General features: G+C 45.5%; 7 protein-coding genes across 7 annotated transcripts; 2 read left to right on the top strand and 5 right to left on the bottom strand.

The window, feature by feature from the left end:
- Positions 1 to 49: 49 nt before the first annotated feature.
- Positions 50 to 2,374, bottom strand: BDV14DRAFT_92055 (rRNA-processing protein MPP10). Its single transcript, XM_073777862.1, has one exon. The coding sequence runs from the start codon at positions 2,199 to 2,201 to the stop codon at positions 117 to 119; it is 2,085 nt and encodes a 694-aa protein (XP_073626142.1). The 5' UTR covers positions 2,202 to 2,374; the 3' UTR covers positions 50 to 116.
- A 164-nt stretch (positions 2,375 to 2,538) lies between these two features.
- BDV14DRAFT_176895 (NuoB/complex I 20 kDa subunit family protein) lies at positions 2,539 to 3,825 on the bottom strand. Its single transcript, XM_073769325.1, has 4 exons — positions 3,687 to 3,825; positions 3,445 to 3,637; positions 3,031 to 3,386; positions 2,539 to 2,973 (listed from the first exon to the last, which is right to left on the bottom strand). The coding sequence occupies exons 1-4, from the start codon at positions 3,727 to 3,729 to the stop codon at positions 2,879 to 2,881; spliced, it is 687 nt and encodes a 228-aa protein (XP_073626141.1). The 5' UTR covers positions 3,730 to 3,825; the 3' UTR covers positions 2,539 to 2,878.
- A 926-nt stretch (positions 3,826 to 4,751) lies between these two features.
- BDV14DRAFT_202013 (uncharacterized protein) lies at positions 4,752 to 5,435 on the top strand (the record flags this gene model as incomplete). The annotated part of the gene is made up of 3 exons (XM_073773902.1): positions 4,752 to 4,796; positions 4,849 to 5,145; positions 5,247 to 5,435. The coding sequence occupies 3 exons, from the start codon at positions 4,752 to 4,754 to the stop codon at positions 5,433 to 5,435; spliced, it is 531 nt and encodes a 176-aa protein (XP_073626140.1).
- Positions 5,436 to 5,558: 123 nt separating this feature from the next.
- BDV14DRAFT_92029 (ACP S-malonyltransferase) lies at positions 5,559 to 7,484 on the bottom strand. The gene is made up of 3 exons (XM_073777861.1): positions 7,201 to 7,484; positions 7,024 to 7,137; positions 5,559 to 6,966 (listed from the first exon to the last, which is right to left on the bottom strand). The coding sequence occupies exons 1-3, from the start codon at positions 7,220 to 7,222 to the stop codon at positions 5,915 to 5,917; spliced, it is 1,188 nt and encodes a 395-aa protein (XP_073626139.1). The 5' UTR covers positions 7,223 to 7,484; the 3' UTR covers positions 5,559 to 5,914.
- A 442-nt stretch (positions 7,485 to 7,926) lies between these two features.
- BDV14DRAFT_176891 (putative nuclear pore complex subunit Nup133) lies at positions 7,927 to 12,282 on the top strand. Its single transcript, XM_073769324.1, has 4 exons — positions 7,927 to 8,374; positions 8,431 to 8,500; positions 8,550 to 11,840; positions 11,888 to 12,282. Exons 1-4 carry the CDS (start codon positions 8,057 to 8,059, stop codon positions 12,232 to 12,234), a joined length of 4,026 nt encoding a protein of 1,341 aa, XP_073626138.1. The 5' UTR covers positions 7,927 to 8,056; the 3' UTR covers positions 12,235 to 12,282.
- Positions 12,283 to 12,314: 32 nt separating this feature from the next.
- On the bottom strand, positions 12,315 to 13,301 carry BDV14DRAFT_176889 (uncharacterized protein). Its single transcript, XM_073769323.1, has 3 exons — positions 13,181 to 13,301; positions 12,916 to 13,072; positions 12,315 to 12,813 (listed from the first exon to the last, which is right to left on the bottom strand). Coding segments are annotated over exons 1-3 (429 nt in total). The 5' UTR covers positions 13,182 to 13,301; the 3' UTR covers positions 12,315 to 12,542.
- A 954-nt stretch (positions 13,302 to 14,255) lies between these two features.
- BDV14DRAFT_176886 (S-methyl-5-thioribose-1-phosphate isomerase) lies at positions 14,256 to 16,223 on the bottom strand. Its single transcript, XM_073769322.1, has 4 exons — positions 15,372 to 16,223; positions 14,543 to 15,312; positions 14,472 to 14,491; positions 14,256 to 14,408 (listed from the first exon to the last, which is right to left on the bottom strand). Exons 1-2 carry the CDS (start codon positions 15,895 to 15,897, stop codon positions 14,699 to 14,701), a joined length of 1,140 nt encoding a protein of 379 aa, XP_073626136.1. The 5' UTR covers positions 15,898 to 16,223; the 3' UTR covers positions 14,256 to 14,408; positions 14,472 to 14,491; positions 14,543 to 14,698.
- Positions 16,224 to 18,259: the final 2,036 nt, after the last annotated feature.

Here is an 18,259-nt window from a genome sequence, read left to right as displayed (position 1 = left end):
GAGCAGGAATATACAATAATGTGACATGTCCTAGAAGGTCGAAAAGTACCTAGACTAGAGGTGTCCAAACACTTGAGCCACAAAAACACTAGCCCCCGGACTAACGGGGGAAAGACCTATAGTTTCATTGTCTGGGCGCCACTCCTATCGCCCGCACCAGCGATCTTACTTCCGTTGATATCTGTCACATCGCCTCCCTTTCCAATGAGCTTGACACCACCCTTCTTAAGATCTGATACAATCTGCTGTTTTTCAGTTGCAGCACTCTGGCCTTGCCCAGAAGCATCCGCGGATGATTGAGCCAGCTTCTTCTGCCGCCTCCTCAGCTTCGCCTTTTCTTCCCGAGTCATCTCCTCTTTTGTAATAGGGACTCCGTTCCTCATCACCACTTCCCCGGTAGCCCTAGACTCACCTGGCGCGTATATCTCCTGAGGCGCCAGTGTCACTGATCCGTGTATGGCGCCAGCGGCAGTGGGCTGGGCATCCTCCATTGTGATTGTTGCGACGTCCGTGACGACATTGATGCTCGCTTGCGGTACCTTGGGCTTGTAGTGCCAATTAGAAAGCGTGTCTAGCTGCGAGCTTATCTCTCGCCAGAGATTGGTGATTTCGTTGTGTTCTTTCAGGAGCTTCTGATATTTGGGATCAACGTAATTTGGATCCGTTGCTCGGAGGTGGTCTTTCTCGTAAAGCTCAGCGAGACCTTGTTGTGGCTTGCCGTCTTCGAGTTCAACTCGAGTCTTTTGAGTACTCTGTCTCTCCGAGGGACCCGGACGGCGGCGTATAACCTCGTCAAATTCTTGAGATATAATGCGGCGCTTGACCAGCTCCTCGATGCTCTCGGACAACTCTGTTGTTACCACGGGAACAGGCTTTCCAATCCTCTCGAAATCCAAGTCCTCTTCTATGAGGGAATTTACTGGTCTCTCGACTGCCCTGGCTTCACCAGCAACCATCCATTCTTTCTTTGCCACATTAGCGGCTTCCAGCCGGCGGATCTCGTCTGCGATGCGCGCGCGCTGTTTCTCATGCGATGATTTGTGAGCCCTGGGATCGTCGGCATCAGGTTCACTGCCGCTGGCAGATATTTCATCATCGAATAGATCACGGTGAACATCCGCCATTGCACGGTCGATATCATTATCGGTGACTTTATTTTGTGGCTGAGTTTTTGGTAACAACCGAGATCTTTTCGTCGACGCCTTTCGAGGAGGAGGAGCGAAGAAATCGGCGTACATGACATCGCTTGTGTCGATGAAACCGGAGGCACCTAGAGCCGCAGCGTGGGTATCATCCTCGTCGATATCAGACTCATCCGCAGATTCTAAATTGTCGAAGGTCGGACCATCGTCTTCATCATCACTCTCATCCATTCCATCACCAGCCTGATCAGCCTTCTTCCGCGAAGCACCAACACCCCCAGGACCAAGAGGATTCTCATCCCAATCTATGTCCTCTTCGTCGCTATCCTCATCCATAGTGCCCTGTGCGTCTTGTCGCTCAAGTAGCTCGGTTTGCGCGTTGAAGTCGTCAATGGAGAAGAAGCCGTCGTTCAATCCAAACCGATCCTCAACATAGGTACTATGTTTTACATCACGTTCATCGCCGGAGGTTTCATCTGACTCATTTCCTTCATCGTTGTTCTCATTACCGCTAAATGTGTCTTCGTCCTCGGCCTCGGAAGTCCGGTCATCTTGTTCGTCGTCGGAACCAGACCCACTGAGGACACTCGAAGACTCGTAAATGGAATCATCATCTCGTGGCTCAGTATCCTCTCTCGCAGAATCATGTATTTCCAGTGCGCTGAATGGTGATTCATGACCAGCCTGTGCGATGCGGGCCCAGAAGCCATAATCGCGCTGCAACTCTTCATCGGTTGCATCGAATATGCGTAGAGCTTGTTCCCAAATTTGATCTGAAGTAAATCCCGCCACATATAACTTTTTTAGTCGCAGAATGTTTGCAACGTCCATATCACCGCCTGATCGCTTCCGTTTCCTATTATTCCGCTGGCGAGTGGCTTGTGAATCGTGAACCGAACCGGCAAGGGAGTCCACGAAGATTTTTGCAGTGTCTAAAACTCCGCTTCGCAGCTTCTTGGTAGGACGAAGAAAGTCCCAGGGTGCCGAGAGTGCCGTGTCGAGAGGCAGAGGGATTGAGTTAGAGTCAAGGCCATCTTGACTAGGCCGGCCTGTACCCATGTCTGACTGAATCCGGGACGTCTTCCCAGTAATAAAGGTTAGCCGAGATCCGATGATGTAGCAGACACTTCCGCCGATTAATGAAGCATGTAAATAGCCTGATAGAAGGAATGATTGTTTGAAGCTTCTTTTCGTTTTCACGGAGTATAATAATTTGAAAGCAAAAAAAAAAGTTGGAGGATCCGGGTCTAGCCGCTTTCGGAAGACTTAACTAGCGGGCCGCGGCCCCGACTGCAGGAACATGATATTGGTACCTACAGTACGAACTTCAATGAAATTGTTTCGATGCTGCAATGCAAGACCATCCGGTAAACTACCAGTGGCTATATATAATCGTAGACCAGCGCGGTAGCCGAAGGTGGAAGTACCCCTAGTAAGGTACAACATGGGTTCTCTACAGGCATTTGTCCCCAAGCAAAACCGCCAAACTACCTTGAGCTTGAGCTGTCTGACTTGTAAGAGAGCATTCTTTCGGTATATCTGTGTTAGTGATGAGCGTACCCCGTGAGTTTTCTCACAGTACTTCCGATGAGTTCAGTGTAGACAAATTGTAGATGAATCCATACTGGTGGCCTTGAACGTCTTGTTTATGAAGATTGTACAGAACTTTGCAAAGGAATCTAATGTCACACCGCCAGCAGTCTCCAGAATAACCAGACTAACCCTTTATAAAACGTTTAACGCCGATACCACATGCGGGTGATTCTAGTGTGCCTCATCTTCTTCTGGAGTTGGAAGATGCCGTACATAAGCGCCTCGGATGTAGGTGGGCCTGGAGAGTCAAGAGTCAACAAAGGCAGAATGTAAGGAGGGAATGAAGTCGACTCACAGCCAGGAACGTAGACATCGACAGGGACTATTCTATCACATCCACGAACAACTGAGTAGCTGTAGTGATAGTAGCCACCACCGTTCGCGCAACTACCCATACTAATGACCCAACGTGGATCAGGCATCTGATCGTAAACCTGTCGAAGAGCCGGCGCCATCTTGTTGGTCAGGGTACCCGCAACAATCATGACATCGGACTGTCGAGGAGAAGCTCGGAAAATGATTCCCAAACGATCTTGATCGTATCTGGGAGTGGATAGGTGCATCATCTCGATGGCACAGCAAGCGAGTCCGAAAGTCATGGGCCAGAGAGAACTTTGTCGTGCCCAGTTTGCAACTTGGTCAAGAGTTGTCCTTGATGCATCATTAGCCGGCGAGATTAGAGGAAAATCACGGAAGGCAGAATTCATACAGGACATATTGCATTGCACCCTCTTTCTTCTCCTGGCTGGGCAGCGGCACCTCCCTCCGCACTTGGCCAGATGCAGTCAGCGACTGTCCGGCATTGCCCTGTCGTTCAAGGGCTGTTGCAGCCTTGATCGAAGAAGTTGACAACAATGCGACACGCTGGATTTGAGGGGCGCGGAGAGCTTGATTCGGAAGCACTGTTAATTGTTAGCGAGAGCGGAGGCAAACGACAGTCTAAACATGTACCTTGTAAAGTGCGTGGGAAAGCACGACCATACATTGAGAGCATTGTGTCGATAGCTTGTCCGTATATCAAATGTAATGAGCGTAAAGGAGAATTATCAAGGTCATGGAGCTTGTTCTCCCCGTCAGTTGAAAATCATTCACTATCAGTGGTCACAAAGGTTCGACCGGGATGCACCTTGCGTTAGTGGTCTAAACGGGCCGCCGAACTGGGTCCAATGTGGCCAACGACAGAACGGGCGGTCGCTCAATTACAAAGGCTACAACTGTCATTGGGTTATAATTCATGGGTCACATTCTATCAAGGGTGCTTATCGTCTGCCCGGACGTATCGTGATAAAATCGAGCAATTGGGGTAAAATCAATTGATTAATGGTATGGAATGTAAGTAAGTGTGACATGGGTTATAGGTAAGCCTCGTTCTCCAGAGCGAAGGTGATTCTGTTATTCCTGCCATCTTAACTGATGCTTCCAGTCTCCTTTCTTCTCGAGGGGACCCTAGCTACCTTCATGGGTGCAGAGTATTTTGCAATTGAAGCTGAAACTAGCCACTTGATGGCTCACCGCAAAGCATCTAAAAGAAAACTATTGCAAGAAAATTTAAGGTACTACTAGCTAGTTAGCTAGGCTCCCTCCTCCTTCGGTGGGGACTGCTGGTGTCTGAAGAGCACAGAGTGCAATCGTCCAGAGTCCTATACAGATAACGACTAGTCAATCAGTATAATCCGTATTAGTAATTATCATAAGAATGCAAAAGAGTCCGCAAATCCGCCATATTCACACCGTAGGTACTTGTAAGTTGGTGGAAGTGCGGCTCACCTCCGGCGCTCCACAGATGCGGTCCACACTTTCGCTGTCCCTACCTCAGAACACCTTCCCCAGTCTTCACTTATCAACAGTAATCTAGATACAGTGCCTCTTTGTTCCTCCCAAAACTGTTGCAGAACCTCTTATCCCAATCTGCAATCTCTCGGGCTCTTTACCTAGCATACCCGACTTCATAAAAACACTGTGTTTGTATCATTCTCAGAAGGCCTCATCCAGTGTCACATCAGCCTACCTTATACAATGCCAGGGCCAAAAATCGCCTGTGTAGGCGTAATCGGGAAGGCGGTTAGTAGAATACTATAATGCCCTTGAATTTTCCTTGAGCTGACAATCAAAGGACAACCCTTTGCACATGTCGCTCTTTCCCCCGTATCTCAATTCCACAGTTGAATTCTCGTTTCTACTGAACTCGTCCCTCGACATTTTTGAAATACGCCAAAAACAAACAGCCATCGATCAGGACCTTGGTCTTTTGCATGCGGTCGATGAGAGACTAGCTTCTTATGGCTGGTTAACAACAACTGGGGTGAAATTCATCATCATATTGGACCTAGTCGGGGATCAGACCTTGTCCAGCGTCAGAGACGCACGCGGTGGCGCCCGCTCCGGTTTTCGAGAATCGGATCTCAAGCCAGTATGTTCACAAAGCCTCCTCCGCTGCTTTTACTTGGTTGGCCGATCACTGTATTGATGCGATTCTACATCGAGGTACGCTAATGTTGTACATCAATGCAGGCCTTTCGAGCTTTACAGACAGCATACGTACAGCTCTTGCAGAACCCATTCTACTCTCCAGATGACCATACTGCGATGATCGGCAACGGGGCCCAAGCCGCGAAACACTCTCATATCATGGACAAAAGATTTGTCTCAGAGGTTAATCGGATCGGCAACTCATGGGCAGCCGGCATCACTGATTTGTGATGAGACGAGTCCTGTTTACATTCGTTTCTGCCCCGTAGGGATGCAATGTACCCTAAAGCGGCGTCGGAAATGACCTTCACCTGGGTGCGCACCCTCTCTGTCTGTGTCTCTGTCTCTGTCTCTTCATAAGGCCTAGTCCACTCGCCGAGTGGCCGAGCAGGACACCTCTCTGAGCTGCCTCCTGCAATTAAGCTCCGCCATGAAAACTAACCTTCATGGTTATTCGTGATTGAGGCTGTAGGATTCCTCGCGAAGAATGCGTTCGAAGTTGATAATACAGCTGAGCAGTCTAACTACGGTCACTTTTAGCAAGTACAGCACTTTGTGTTGTCCTCTCAGTTAGTCCCTCGAAGGAAATGATAAGGGAGCCTCGAGGTGCACAGATTGTGTGAAACATTTGAGATATGTCTATATTATGGATTAATCAAGTATATATACAAATGAGTGTGGTCTTTCATATATGTATTCAATCTGGCAAGTTAGCTCAGTGGTCTCTCAATCTCGGTTTTTTCCAAGGCCATCATAGTCTCCTTAATATCTCTAGTATCGCAAATAGCCCAAACACCGCCGCCTTTAACCATGACTTTACCAACCTCTTTTCCCACGAGGTTTCTTCCAACCTTTCCCGGTCCAATCCCTATCCAACGCCTTACGCCTCGCTCCTGGTCCAGGTAGCGAATGCTGTCCCACCATCTTACAGTACCAACACATTGTTGTGAAAGTAGCCGCTTAAGGCTATGTTCGGACGTAAATGGAAGACCGGAGACATTCGACAAGCAAGGCATATCGGCGGGGAACTTAATGGGGACTTGTTCAAGCGCATTTTTCATGTACTCTGCGGCCGGCACCATAATGCGACTGTGGAAGGGGCTTTCGCTTTTCAACCTCACCGCACGCGGGTCATGGCCGCCAAATTGACGAAGCTGGATAAGTAGCGTCCTGATTCTTCGAATACTGCCACTGAGCACGATCTGATTCCTCGAATTTATGTTAGCGACCACCACCTGCTCGATAGGCGGCATCGCGCCGCCCGAAGAATCGTCATAGAACTCTGAAAGCGCAGGAGTCAAGAATTGGTGTATAGTAGTGAGCAGGCTATCCATATGCTCCGGTTCACATACTAGTGCAACCATGCCGTAATCCTCGCCAGTTTTGCGAGCAGCGTTCCGAGTACATTGCGACATTATTTCAGCTCTGCGTCTAACCAACTTTAACGCGTCGCCAAACCGCATATAACCTGCAGCTACCAGCGCAGAGAATTCGCCCAAACTATGTCCAAGGGTCACATCCACGCGGGTCTTGGTGTGAAAGCCGAATTCTGACTCAAGTATCCGAAGAATCAGCACCGAGGTTGCCATTATGGCAGGCTGAGAATTTTCTGTCTTGTTGAGTTCAGAATTCGGTCCTTCTAAGATGACTTCCGAAAGTTTGATTCCTAGAATCGAGTCCATCTCCGCAAGAAATTCCCCCGTGACCCTGGGGAATCGATCTAGCCAGGGGCGCACCATGCCAACCCGCTGCACTCCATGACCTGATCTCAGATGAGCGCAGTTCATAGCTTATTAGATACCTAATATAGCCAACTGACCAGGGAAAAATAGAGCTGTGCGCAGAAATTTTGGGGTATCGTAATCATTGGCGACACTTTCGCTATACGTTCTTTTGGGTGAGGACGATTTTACATTCATTCGACGAAGAAGATCTGCATCACATCGGTCGAGTTTCAGACAGTTTCGTTGCTGTTGATCAAATCCAGAAAACCTACCTTTCCTAAGTAGCGAGAACATCACTAAGGCTTATGGACGTTGACATCAGCAGTCCGAAGATGTTCAATGGGAGAAAAGCAGCCTGGAAAGTGATTGGGCATCATGATTCGGTACTCCTGCTATAGCTCGATTTGTGCCTCTTCACAGCATCGCAGAATAATTTTGCGACGAGTATTAGCAGACTTGCAGAATATATGAGTTTCTTAGATCAATGTACATTGAAAGGTTGTACAGTTGTACTGGACGTCAACTGTCATGTGATGGAGTCCTTAGGTGCGGGGGTCCCGCTTCGGAGAGGCAGTTTCCGACATGAGGGGAGGCTGCCTATCACCTCAGTAGGTATCTAACAAATCACCCTACTTACATAGACATAGACCTAGGAGAATCCAATGTCATTGGCATATTCCGAAGTGGTCTATGAAGACGTTGTCCCATCTACTAAACCCAAGAAAGGTGTCTGATAAGTGGAAACCCCTTAGTACTTCAGGGTACCCAGTTTGAACCAATGTTTGATACTTGAATGATGACGGCTTCTAAAGTTTGAAGGATCTCTAGATTCCGATTCTTCCAATCAGACATTCCTCACTAACAGTATTTGAACTTGGGATGCAGGGTAAGTAGACCTGCAGGATCCATCACCGCCCGGCATCTTAGTGGTCAGAGAGCTACGTGAACTCGGGAAGAATTTCTGACCGCCTTGAAGCTTAGAATCAACAACACTTATTTGTTTGCGCCGTTACAAGGAACCAACTGCAAGATCAGGCCCAAGCTGTATCAGAGCCTCTTCTTTCCTGATGCACGAGGAATACGTCAACACACTTTGAATGCTCCCTGCTTATATGCGGTTGGTTGACCATGTTCGCGCCGAAGGCTGGAGTGACCGCGGCATCCCTGCGAAATCCGCGAAGGCGCCAACGGACAAGTTCTGGTGAATCGACCAAGCCACCCAGTGCTAAAAGGCAACGATCAGTTCTGCGTCGATCCAATGACTTCGAAATAGGGGATTCCGTGGATCGCCCTTCTAATCACAGATCCTCGGCTCCCAGCACGTCGATAGCCAACGATCTTGAGTCGACCACCCCATCCGACGGCGAGATTCAAAGAGGCATTCCGATCAGGACCACCAAAAAGCTTGAGAGGCGGAAGAGTGATGCCGTAAACCCGGTTACATTGGTTTGTTGTTTCTCTCGCGATGATAAAGTCCATGCGCTGACATTCGGATTCTAAAGTCAAAAACAGATTTCTATAGTGTGAGCCAATTGCCTTCCTTCCCAGATCAAGTTCGGGGCCTTACGTCAGGTAAGTTCAACCATGCGTATTTGTGCGGGGTATTGACAATTGCTCCCAGAATCGTGTAGATGTATCTTTGCCTCAAGCCACGGGCATGCCCTTCTCGTCACCCAAACGGAGGCCATCATATGGCCATATACAGTTTTGGCCTCGTCCCCTTCGCCTACGGATGTATTCCGGCTTCCTTTGCCTGAATCTTTCAAAGATGACAGCGATGTAGGGCCCTTGGGCGCAATCCTTTCTCCCGCGACTAGTCCCACTCCAGGTCTTATGGTTTTGATGCCGTATAGCGGAAAGATCATATACTGGGAAACCGTATCCTGCGCTGCATCGCTTGGCCTTCCCCGACAGAAGGAGACTGGACTCCAGGGATATATTCCTGGGATGCTCTCTGGTGAGCATGCCACTGATATTATCAACGGAGAGCCTTCCGGTGTGATGGTCACATTCTCAACCGGTCGGGTTGCCCATGTCACTGTCAGGGACTCTCAGGGGAAGCCAGCTGTAACCGTCAAATTCTTGAGAAATTCGTCAAACTCGAGTGGAATTGGCTTCTTCGGTGGCATAAAGAATGTTCTCGGGGCAGGTTTTTGGAGGAAGAAACTTGCTGCCGTGCGTGCGGGCGATTCTCATCAAAGGGGTCAGCGGGATATTATCATCGCGACATCGACGGGCTTGATTGAAATCTGGGACACCCATTGGAACAATGGAAGCATGCTTAAAAGACAATACAACATACAAGAAGACATCCGAACGTCCCTGGCAGCGCGCAGCCTGAACAAGACCATTGACTGTGAACTCAGAGTATGGGATATCGCATTTTCTGCTCATAGGCAGACAAGCGACAGTTCCCAAGCGGACACTTGGCAAGCGTGGGAAGTATCCGTTCTAGCTGGCTACGTTTCTGGCTCGGACATTCGCGGGGCGTTTGTCATCCAGCTGAGGCTCTCCGAAAATGTTCAGATTCTATACATGAACCCTTTCAGCACCCATCTATTAAGGGGTGCCTTGAATCACGCGCAACCCCGTCTCTTTGTTCCAAGACCTTACGAGACGGCGTTTGTTGTGCTGAACCAGTCTGTGGTATTACTCTCACTGGGGTGTGTTGAGGCCACGCCGAGCTTACAGCTCTTGAACGACAATGGCCAGTCTAGCGCATTCCAGGATTCTATCAACTTCCGGTCCGGACAAGCTTATGAGATATTAGGGATGGGTTTTGAAGATTCGAGCGACGGGCGTTCATCATCTGCATGCTTGCTTATGATTCGTGACTTCGGGGTTGTTCGTATTGCTACCTTACCACGGCGAGAAACTTCAACCACTACGGAAAATACACAAATGACTGCGCAGCAAAAGCTTGAGCAGGCGGTGTTCTACGGCACGATGCTGAGAAACCCGCTAGATCTTTCTAGCAAAGGCGATTTAGACTTCCCTCTCGAGGAGATTGAGCAATCCACTTTGGGGATTTGTCGTGGGCTGCTCCAGTCTACCTCGCAATTCATTCCAACGACCGCCATATCAATCGATCAGAATCTGAAGTTACGCGCCAAAGCCTTGGATGACCTCTCTCGACTCTTGATTGGGCAGAACAAGATGCTAGATCGTCGGGTATGGTGGGAGTTGCTATGGGGTGCCGAGAAGCTTGCGGCCCAGAGAGCCATCTGGAAACTGGAAGAGATCGCCAGAAAACGACAAGAATCCACTTTCCTTGCTCATGTTTTGGAGTCAATGAGTGATAAGTTCAGAACGAAACCGGAGCGACAGAGTCATGCGGGTGATGCGCTGCGGTATTGGTTCCTATACGACACTTATCGAATGGAGCATATAGTGCCTTGGATTTTCCGCGCTATCAAACCTCAAAAAAGCAATAGCTCAAAACAGAAGCGGGAAATGGCGGAACACGTCCTGGACGCCAGTGAGCTTTCGCTAGCAGTGTTAGAGACAGCTTTCAAGTTCCGAGACGCACATGCTAATCAATTTGGCATTGGGGATGGGTATCTAGATGAAGGCATTTTATTGAGCGACTATGAAGGTCTTCCGGAATTCTGGACGTCTCAAAGTATCAGCTTCTCGGAAACGGGACACTTGCTCGATGTTGAGCTCGAGAGCTGCAGAAGTATACAACAGGCATCAAGTGCCACAGATGATCAACAAATATCACGGAAGATCGCGCAAAACTGTGCCAAGCATCTTCAAGTCTTGAATCAAATGTTCTCGGAACGAAAACGCTGGCTCTCGGCTCAAGGCAATCAGAAGCTAATTGATGAGTCCCTCGCGATCACACAATCCCACGTTAAACAACGAAGGTGGCAACTCTTCAAACTTGCTGGCATCGGGCAATTGGAAGGCGCCATCAGTCTGGCTGAGAAGTTTCAAGATATGACCGCCTTGGTGGAATTGATCATCGAACTCCAGGATCAGAGCAAAATTTCTGCACAGCATGCAGAAGACGTACCCGGGGCTGTCAAGAGTGCCTTGGCAGAACTTGACAGGAAAGTCACACATTATTTCCAAGTGTTTGGCGAGGCATGGGCAGAGGCTTTCTTTTCTCGGCAGATCTCGATGGGACAGTCAGGAATCCTATTCTCACTGAAAAAATTCCAGCCATTCGTGACACGATTCTTGCATAAAAACCCGTCTTATGCGCGGTTGAGTTGGATCAATGATGTGATTGGCGAGGCAGATTACGAGTCCACAGCGAAGACTCTCGAGACTCTCGCTATCGAGCACGAGGAGGATATTTGGAGTCATCGGGTTGAGCTTTCGTTGGCCAAGCTTGCCCATCTAGCAGCATGGGAAAAGCATGGTTCTTCCGATCTCTTGCCCCTACAAAGTGACATAAAACGCCTCGAGGGCATGGCAGAAATTGGTGCTGTTCAAGAAGCTGTCTATTCCTATGTCTCACCCGTGCTACAGAACGCGATTGACCAAAAAGCCGAAATTGACTTAGCGACAGGTCATTTCGCCAATATGACCGCGGAGTCTCGACCCTCACTCCACGAATTAGTCAAGGAGGCTCTTGCGGACATCGTATCTCGAAAAGTGCTTAGTCTAGATCAACTTGTTGACTTGCTCACACTCATAGATCCTATCCAAGACGCGGACATAGGTCAAAATGAGTTTTCGGGGCGCGAGTTCCATCTTGCCTTGCGAGTCATTCGACTCGGTCTCTGCACGAAAGGTGATATGACCTATAACTTCGCTCTTCAGAAACTTGTTTGGCGGAGGTGCATTATCAGGGACAACTGGGATGCTGCAGGCAAAGCCGTTGAACAGATGGGTAGCGAGGCTGAGACATTCCTTCAATCTACTTCGCTATTCCGCAGCCTTGTTTGGTGCCTGAGAGATGGTAATTCTCCCCTTTCATAGTCGTCCCTCCTACTAACGGGGTCTTAGAACAAGCAGAGGATACTGACATTGTGCCACTTTACACACCCGCTCGACCTCAAGATGTGCTACTGAACGAATCCGATTCTACCCTTCTCACATCCCGTTTTCGTCCAGAACAACGAGCCCGGATTACTCGTGATCTCGAACAGGAGAATTTAATACTCTCCAGGTACATCGAGAAGGGCGAACTCGAGTTCTGGTTCAAAGATCTTCTTTCTTCCGCCAAACAGCAAACTTCGCAGTCGCCTAATGGTGACACCAATTCTCGGCTCGCTAGCAGCACCAGCGCCCAGGAAGACACACTCTATGATTCACAAGGAGCAACTCGAAAAGAGCGACTTAGCTGGCTCTAGGATGAGAAATACATACCATGAAATAATAGCAATTCCAATCAATATCCTTCTTGCTACTTCTCAGCTACAGGTGCTCGCAATTGACGTATTAACAACTCCATTAAGGAACGCAACACTGTGCCGAACTTAAAATACATTATCCGACTAATATCTGCTCTTAACGTAAGATTACAGCAGACATTGCAATTCCGTCGTATGGCTAACATGAACATTCGGTAGAGCCCATGCACAACGTTGAGGATACTACAAATTTTGAGGTCAAATGCCCGCCGGATAGTATAAGCCGGCAAATATCTGTCGAGACCACTTCAATCCACTGCGAGCTTTTCGTCGGCAGCTTTCTCTGCCTCAGAACTACCACTAGTACCACTGCTAGTACTTTCGACCTTAGCTACGGGAGTCCCGTCAATCAAAGTTTCGGTCGGAGGGCCATGCATGTCCTCTTCAAAGACTGGCTCCGGCTCAACAGTTTCAAATTTGGTTTTGAAGCCGGAGGTCTCTTGCATGCTGCTGTTTGAATGGCGCCGAGAATTCATGAAGCTGTATTCGTAGTCTTGGACCTCGTCTCCCGAGCGGCCCCTGTTCAACGTCCATCAGCGCATACTCACTCTTGTAGAAATGGGCTTCTGCCGGGACATGGCAACGAGAAAGGAAAGGGAAGTAGGAGCAATGGAATCCCACCAGTTTCCTTTACCACCGCCGTTCTTCTTGGTCTTCCGGGGGTCGGCATCAACGGGGCCGGATTTAGCAAAATAACGCGGAAGACTCTCGTTAGGAGAAGTCATCCCAGTCTGAGGGACTGAGTGGTCACGGTCGTTGACCTTATGAGATCGTGTCACTGGTTGAGGCAAGTCAGCAGATTCAATTCCAATCGCAGTGGCTCGGCAGCAATCTTGTCGGAATGTTCCTCTTGACGAAATCGGGAACCAGTAGGGTTGGCACTCACTTTTGTTTTCTCGATCTGAGCAGACAAAATCCTATGGGTCAATGTTTGTTCTGATGCTGGCTGTACTGGTCTTCTGAAAAAGCGTGTCAGCAGGCCCGAGAATTAGTTTCAAACGGAAGTTGGACGGGGGCTGGTTGAAGATGGGTAGGTAGCCGGCAGTGGTCATATGATCCAGCGATGCATTCATGACCTTTGCACGCTCAGTGGCGGTTGAAAGGTCAAGTTGTACAGTATATTCAGGGTACATTCTGCCTAATTGCTGGCGATGGGAGAAAATTCATCGGCTCTCATGATAACGAGTCGCAGGCTAGCACCAGGCCAATTGGTTGGGTTTAGGACAAGGGAGTGGCATCGAACGGATGTATGTAGGTAATCACAATGGTTCTGTGTATATTTAACTGTATGACAAAGCCAAATGACTTACAGATGTGGAGCGTAAAGATGTTCCCATAGCCTACATTGTATAATTGTAGACTCGGGAGATTGCAGCTTCAAGCTGGGTACAGAGTACAGAAGACCATCTAGCTGAGCAGCCCATCATGACCTCATCTGCGGGCAAAAGAACATTGCGGGGTTGGGTCCACGAGGTGGGCGAGTGATCACTTGCCTCTCGCGTTGAATGGTCAGAGTAGAATCTCCTCCTTCCGCAGATCCAAGACCACGTCTACAAAAGTCGACGAACCTTTGACTAAGATATATATTATAGTTGTCTACCTTCTCTCGAAACACAGGTAGGTAGGAGATCGCTAGTCAATCATTCAATAGGCTCTTGATCTCGCAGGCGACATGAGACAGACCTAGAGCCAGCGAGACGCCTGTGTAGCTCTAAGTGCCGTGTCTACATCACCACGGCAACACAGATCGCGCAAAGTCGCCGTAGTAACCAGGCTGAGAGTTGTTAGGAGCCTTGCATGTAGGTAAAGTTTTCGAACGCTTAAACTGTCTATGAAGTTGGTTGATGGAGGAATAAAAAAGAGCCAAGGATTTTGTTTAGATAACCAAGTACAGAGTAGAGTGGAAGAGTGGGTCGTTTTGCTGTTGCCAGCCGGGATTTAGCCTGTGTGTCCGCCCACAGGCACAATCCTCCGCTGACGAGTCAGCTCTACTCTTAGAGTCTCACTTGGGAGGGCAGTACTCATGCTTCGAATCAGCCATCTACAACCATTATACAATCATGCCAAAAACAGTCGAGCATAATGACAAGTCGTTTGGTCTGGATCTTGCAGAGGTAAGTGGAATCACAGGTGCGTATTAGCATCTTGGAAAGCAGATATTGATCCAGTCTATCCAGGTCTTGAGGGATATTTCAAGGTAAACTACACGTGTGCGAAAGACATGGGCGTATTTATAATTCTCAAATAGGGGAGAGCAAACAGCAACGCTTCTCGAACAACACCTGGGTGACTTGGAGAGTAAGATTGATATTCTTCTAGGCGAACCACAGGGACAGGATATCAGTTCAAAGTCAGGGAACGACAACCCCGGATTGCGGTCAGCTCCTGATGAACAGGTTTCAGGTCAACCAAAAAACTCCTCCAAGTGAAATAGACCATCCGCGCCTTTTTCTGCGACGCCTCTCTCTGTTATTATCCCGTCAATGAGAGCAAACGGGGTGACATCAAAGGCGGGATTCCAGACATCGATTCCGTCGGCTGCTATCTTCACTGTTCCCAGTTTCGCATCACCTGTTACATCGTCTTCCTCAAGACCCTTAATCCTTGTAACCTCCGAAGGTGGCCTCTCTTCGATGATGATGTCGTCCCCGGATTTTGTCGCCAAGTCAATCGTCGTGAGGGGTGCAGCAACGAGAAACTTGACTCCGTGGTGTCTAGCGAGCACTGCAAGGCCATAGGTACCGATCTTGTTCGCAGTGTCGCCATTAGCCGATACTCTGTCCGCCCCAACAACAATCGCGTTGACTTGATCTCCCCGCCTTGACAGCAGGGCTGCCACCATAGAGTCGGTAATTAAGGTCGCAGGAATTTCATCATGGACAAGTTCAAATGCCGTTAACCGAGAACCTTGATTGTAAGGCCTTGTTTCCGTGCAGTAGGCGTGTCGCAGACCACCATTCGACATAAGGGAACGTATCACCCCAAGCGCAGTACCATAGCCAGCCGTTGCAAGTGACCTATGCGCAGAACACGGTCAGCGAATCGTCCCTAAATACTGCATTGGTATCCAACCTACCCGGTGTTACAATGCGTCAATACTATAGCCTTGGATTGCTGTTCTGGCAAAGCTTTTGTAGAGATCCACCTTGCCCCGTGTTCCCCAATGGCAGTGTTATCTTCGATATCCTTGGTTAGCATGGCCTCCGCGGCAATGATGAATGTGCTTGCGACTTCCTGGGCTGTGGCTCCAGAGGATTGAGCACTTTTGGACACGATTGATTCAAGTTTTCTTGCCGCATCACTAAGATTAACTGCGGTTGGCCGACTGGTCACAAGATAGGTGAGGCGTTCAATGATGAAGACTGCGACTTCTTCCGCATTTGTAGGTAACTTGTTCTGTGTCAGGAGCTGCTGAAGTTCGGATGCGAGTGAGAGTGCTGCAACGATGGCTATGGCTGGAGCCCCTCGAACTTGCATCTTCTTTATCGTCTGCCAGCCCTCTTCACTCGTCTGTATGTCAATATAAGACTCTAAGAACGGCAGTTGCAGCTGGTCAATGATGGAGAGTTTGCCTCCATTATACCTGATGGCTTCCAGTACCATATTGATTTGGTGTTGATAGAGTGTCTATTGACCACTTGGTTAAAAGTGCTTTAGGCGAGATGTATGTTATAAAAAGCTTGGTTTGTTGAAATATTCGTTGCTCAGAAATTTGTCCAATAATTGTGGATCACGAATATCAGGCAACTGTGGGGTACCAGGGAATCCTGCCCGCCACGAGAGGTCTTTTGGGAGCAGCCAAAATAATTATATTTATGTTACACCACGGCCCTGTTTTCTAGCCTTATTTATTTAACCTGCTTTTAAAAATTGCGTTCTTTACTTTATTTTCAGTAAATTTATTATTTTATTTTATTTACTTATGTTTTAGTTAGCAGGAACCTGTTGTTAAACAACACTTTAGGCAGTGATCTTATCAAACGCAAGGCGTTGATTCGTGGATTCTGATGAAGTTGTTGTTCTATTCAGGCTATTAAAACCAGGAACCAAAAGCTAAGCTCTGGAACTGACTAATATCTGACTAAGAAATAGTAAATAATATTAAAGTTCTATGGAACTGGTGGAACCTGTAATAGTGCCATAAATAAAAGAAATAATATTATCTTTAATAAAAATACTAGATATAGGCTATTATTCCATAACTTTATTAGCTTGCTTATCCTTAAATTCCTTAATTACTTTATTAGCCTGGATATTATTAGCATGGACTTATTTATTATAGTTAAAAGAATATTTATATTAATAAATTAGGTATTATAAAACCAGCTTCCAGGTTTGGCTAACTTAAATCTAGTATTTCCCTATTATTTAATTAACTTCCTAAACCTTTTTATTGGCTTTATTAATAATAGCTAAAGGCTTAAAAGGTTATTAACTAAAGGGATTATTAAAGCAAGTAGGATTGGAAGCTTGCTTGATTTTATTAATAAGTACTAGCTTAAGTTAAATAATAAAAAATACTAGATAAATATTTTATTTAGCAGGCAGGTCTTTAAAATAGTATATAAAATAGCCAATTTATTTAATTACTAGGAATAGTCTGGCAAACTAGCAGGTAAATTTATATAAAAACTATACATGTGGTAAGGTATAGTCTTTATATAGGTAAATATAGGCCAGGTCTTTAATATTTATTTTTATAAGCTTGTATTTTTAATTATAGCTTTACTTTATATAAATTATAGCAAACTATAAGGCTTTTTTAATATCTAGACAAGTAGTAAAATCTTACTTAAATACATGCTTTAAAAGATGCCATAGTTATTATAGCTTAAGACTAAATAAAAGCTTATATAGTAATTTCTTTATAAAAGTACTAATAAAAGAATTTAAAGTATTAATAATAAATAGTAACTACTTAATTTAATAGTTATTAAAACCAAGGGTACAGGCATGGTAAATTATAATTTTAATAACTTAAATAAAGTATTTAATATAATTATTTAATTATAAATAATAAGTAATAATATACCACTAGTTAATATTTAACTTTATAAATATCCCTTTTTAAAAACTAGAAGTAAACCAAGGATTATAGTTACTAATAAATACTTAGGGCAATCCTTAATTATATTCCTTAAAATACTTTATTATTTTTAACCCTTAATTAATAGCTATTATTTTTATATGCCTAGGGATTAAGCTAATATGCTTAATAAATTTATTAATAATAATAAGTAATATATTATACCTATTATTTAGTAAAAGGTAAATAATAAAATTAATAGTAATAATATTAAAGAAAACTAGGATAGGAATAATTAGCTAAAGTAAGCTAAAAGGCTTATAACAAGAAAAGGTATTACCTTAATATCTAGGGTAGAAATAAATATATTTATAAAATATTTAATAACCTTTATATATAGCAAGACCTTTTATATAATTAATATACTTATTAAAACTTTAATAACCACTTTAGTTATAAACTAGAAGGAAAACCTTTTTTTAAACTTTATAAAAAATATAAAGTTAAGGTTTATTAAAAATTAAAGGATAACTAGTTTTAAAATTATTTATAAAATCTTATTTTATTAAGTAAAGTAAACTATTTTTATACTAGTAAGGTAAATTAGTAAAACCTTACTTTATAAAATTAATAATTAGTAAAGCCTAAAAATTTTTTATATAGCTTTAATAAATATACTTTTTAAAGTTACTAAAGAATTAAATTCTAGTAGTAGGAGGGTTATTAAAACTAGTAGTAGGTTTTATAGCCATAAAGAATACTTGTAAAAATATATAGTTAAAGTTAATATCCTTTTTTTTTAATAAATTATTCTTTTATAAAAAATAAGACAAGATATTTATAACTATATTTATATAACCAGGTTTATAAAAGACTTAAAGTTTAAACTATAAAATATATTAAAATACTTAAATTAAATAAAAATTTAAGTACTTAAAT

This window comes from Aspergillus stella-maris, assembly GCF_047715825.1.
Source record: "Aspergillus stella-maris strain CBS 113639 unplaced genomic scaffold BDV14scaffold_43, whole genome shotgun sequence".
NCBI lineage: Eukaryota > Fungi > Ascomycota > Eurotiomycetes > Eurotiales > Aspergillaceae > Aspergillus > Aspergillus stella-maris.
Note: the sequence above shows the minus strand (reverse complement) of the source record. Positions and strands in the feature narration are given on the sequence as shown.